Source organism: Acanthamoeba castellanii (assembly GCF_000313135.1).
Source record: "Acanthamoeba castellanii str. Neff unplaced genomic scaffold scf7180000084687, whole genome shotgun sequence".
Lineage (NCBI taxonomy): Eukaryota > Discosea > Longamoebia > Acanthamoebidae > Acanthamoeba > Acanthamoeba castellanii.
In genome coordinates this window covers 1-2586 of record NW_004457607.1, presented here as the reverse complement: position 1 = coordinate 2586, position 2586 = coordinate 1, and the positions used below count along the sequence as shown (strand labels likewise).

Genomic DNA, 2586 nt, shown 5'->3' with positions numbered 1-2586 from the left:
CGCCGTCCACCACGCCGTCACCATCGAACACGCCATCGCCCTCCGAGACGCCGTCGCCTTCGTCCACGAATTCGCCAACGCCGTCGCCGTCCAACACGCCGTCGCCCTCCAACACGCCGTCGCCGTCCAACACGCCGTCGCCGTCAACACGCCGTCGCCGTCCAACACGCCGTCGCCGTCCAACACGCCGTCGCCGTCCAACACGCCGTCGCCCTCCAATACGCCCTCGCCGTCCAATACGCCGTCGCCCTCGTCCACGAATTCGCCCACCTCATCGCCGTCCAACACGCCGTCGCCGTCCAACACGCCATCGCCCTCCAACACGCCGTCGCCGTCCAACACGCCGTCGCCTCCAACACGCCGTCGCCGTCCAACACGCCGTCGCCGTCCACCACGCCGTCGCCGTCCAACACACCATCGCCCTCCAATACGCCGTCGCCCTCGTCCACGAATTCGCCCACCCCATCGCCGTCCAACACGCCATCGCCGTCCAACACGCCATCGCCGTCCAACACGCCATCGCCGTCCAGCACACCGTCGCCGTCCAACACGCCATCGCCGTCCAACACGCCGTCGCCTTCCAACACGCCGTCGCCGACCAACTCGGCCACGACGTCGCCGTCCAACACGCCATCGCCTTCCACCACGCAGTCGCCATCGAACACGCCGTCGGTCACCCCCTCGCGGTCGTCCACGCCCAGCGCGTCGCCGTCGCCGGTGGTCAGCATTGCCCGATGGACCTACGCGGAGGGCACGGCGGCCAACGCCGCCCCCATACCCCTCCCGCTCGCCGCCACGGTGGGCTCGGGCAACATGAACACCAACTGGGCCGACCCGACCAAGATCATCTACACCGGGCGCGCCAGTGACTTTGCGTGCGAATTCAGCGGTAAAGAAAGCAACGGGCGCTATCTGTCCTTCACCTTTGACTCGAGGGGCTTCCAGCGCCTCGTGCTCAGCCTCGAATTCAGGGCGAGGACCAACGGCTTCACCACGTTCGACGTGCAGACCTCGACGGACGGCACCAACTTCGCCTCCCGCTTCACCTACACCGCGGCGACGCCGAACTCCTACGAAGGGGTCACCGTCGATCTCAGGGGCCGCAGCGAGCTCGACAACGTGGCCAACGCGCAGGTGCGGCTGGTCTTCAATGGCGCCACCACCAGCACCGGCCAGTCGCGGATCGACAACGTCGGGTTCGGTGGCGAGTCCCTCCCGTCGCCGTCGCCCACGTCGTCGCCCTCCTCGTCGGTCTCGCCGTCCAGCACGCCGTCGCCGTCCAACACTCCGTCGCCATCGAGCACGTCGTCGCCGTCCAACACACCGTCGCCGTCCAACACGCCGTCACCGTCCAACACGCCGTCGCCGTCCAACACGCCGTCGCCATCGAGCACGCCATCGCCTTCCCCACGCCGTCGCCATCCAACACGCCGTCGCCCTCTAACACGCCGTCGCCGTCCAACACGCCGTCGCCATCGGTCACCCCCTCGCGGTCGTCCACGCCCAGCGCGTCGCCGTCGCCGGTGGTCAGCATTGCCCGATGGACCTATGCGGAGGGCGCGGCTGTCAACGCCGCCCCCATACCCCTCCCGCTCGCCGCCACGGTGGGCTCGGGCAACATGAACTCCAACTGGGCCGACCCGACCAAGATCATCTACACCGGGCGCGCCAGTGACTTTGTGTGCGAGTTCAGCGGTAAGGCCAACAACGGGCGCTATCTGTCCTTCACCTTGACTCGAGGGGCTTCCAGCGCCTCGTGCTCAGCCTCGAATTCAGGGCGAGGACCAACGGCTTCACCACGTTCGACGTGCAGACCTCGACGGACGGCACCAACTACGTCACCCGCTTCACCCACACCGCGGCGACGCCGAACTCCTACGAAGGGGTCACCGTCGATCTCAGGGGCCGCAGCGAGCTCGACAACGTGGCCAACGCGCAGGTGCGGCTGGTCTTCGACGGCGCCATCACCAGCACCGGCCAGTCGCGGATCGACAACGTCGTGTTCGGCGGCGAGTCCTCCCGTCGCCGTCGCCCACGTCGTCGCCCTCCTCGTCGGCCTCGCCGTCCAGCACGTCGTCGCCTTCCAACACGCCGTCGCCATCGAGCACGCCGTCGCCGTCCAACACTCCGTCGCCTTCCAACTCGCCCACGCCGTCGCCGTCCAACACGCCGTCGCCATCGAACACGCCATCGCCGTCCAGCACGCCGTCGCCCTCCTCAACACAGTCGCCGAGCAGTACGCCGTCGCCCTCGCCGTCGCCAACTAACTCGCCATCACCGTCCAACACGCCGTCGCCGTCCAACACGCCGTCGCCCTCCAATACGCCCTCGCCGTCCAACACGCCATCGCCTTCGTCCACTAATTCGCCCACGCCATCGCCTTCCAACACGCCGTCGCCGTCTAACACGCCGTCGCCGTCCAACACGCCCTCGCCTTCCAACACGCCGTCACCATCGAACACGCCATCTCCCTCCCAGACGCCGTCGCCGTCCAACACGCCGTCGCCTTCGTCCACGAATTCTCCCACGCCATCGCCGTCCAACACGCCGTCGCCATCGAACACGCCGTCGCCCTCCAACACGCCG

General features: G+C 68.1%; 2 protein-coding genes across 2 annotated transcripts; one reads left to right on the top strand and one right to left on the bottom strand.

Moving 5' to 3' along the window:
- Positions 1–17: 17 nt before the first annotated feature.
- On the bottom strand, positions 18–728 carry ACA1_348440 (uncharacterized protein; the record flags this gene model as incomplete). The annotated part of the gene is given in 3 exon segments (XM_004348076.1): positions 18–57; positions 68–350; positions 416–728. The coding sequence occupies 3 exon segments, from the start codon at positions 726–728 to the stop codon at positions 18–20; spliced, it is 636 nt and encodes a 211-aa protein (XP_004348126.1).
- An 85-nt stretch (positions 729–813) lies between these two features.
- On the top strand, positions 814–2267 carry ACA1_348430 (uncharacterized protein; the record flags this gene model as incomplete). The annotated part of the gene is given in 4 exon segments (XM_004348074.1): positions 814–1251; positions 1266–1756; positions 1777–2001; positions 2015–2267. 4 exon segments carry the CDS (start codon positions 814–816, stop codon positions 2265–2267), a joined length of 1407 nt encoding a protein of 468 aa, XP_004348124.1.
- Between the last annotated feature and the right edge of the window lie 319 nt (positions 2268–2586).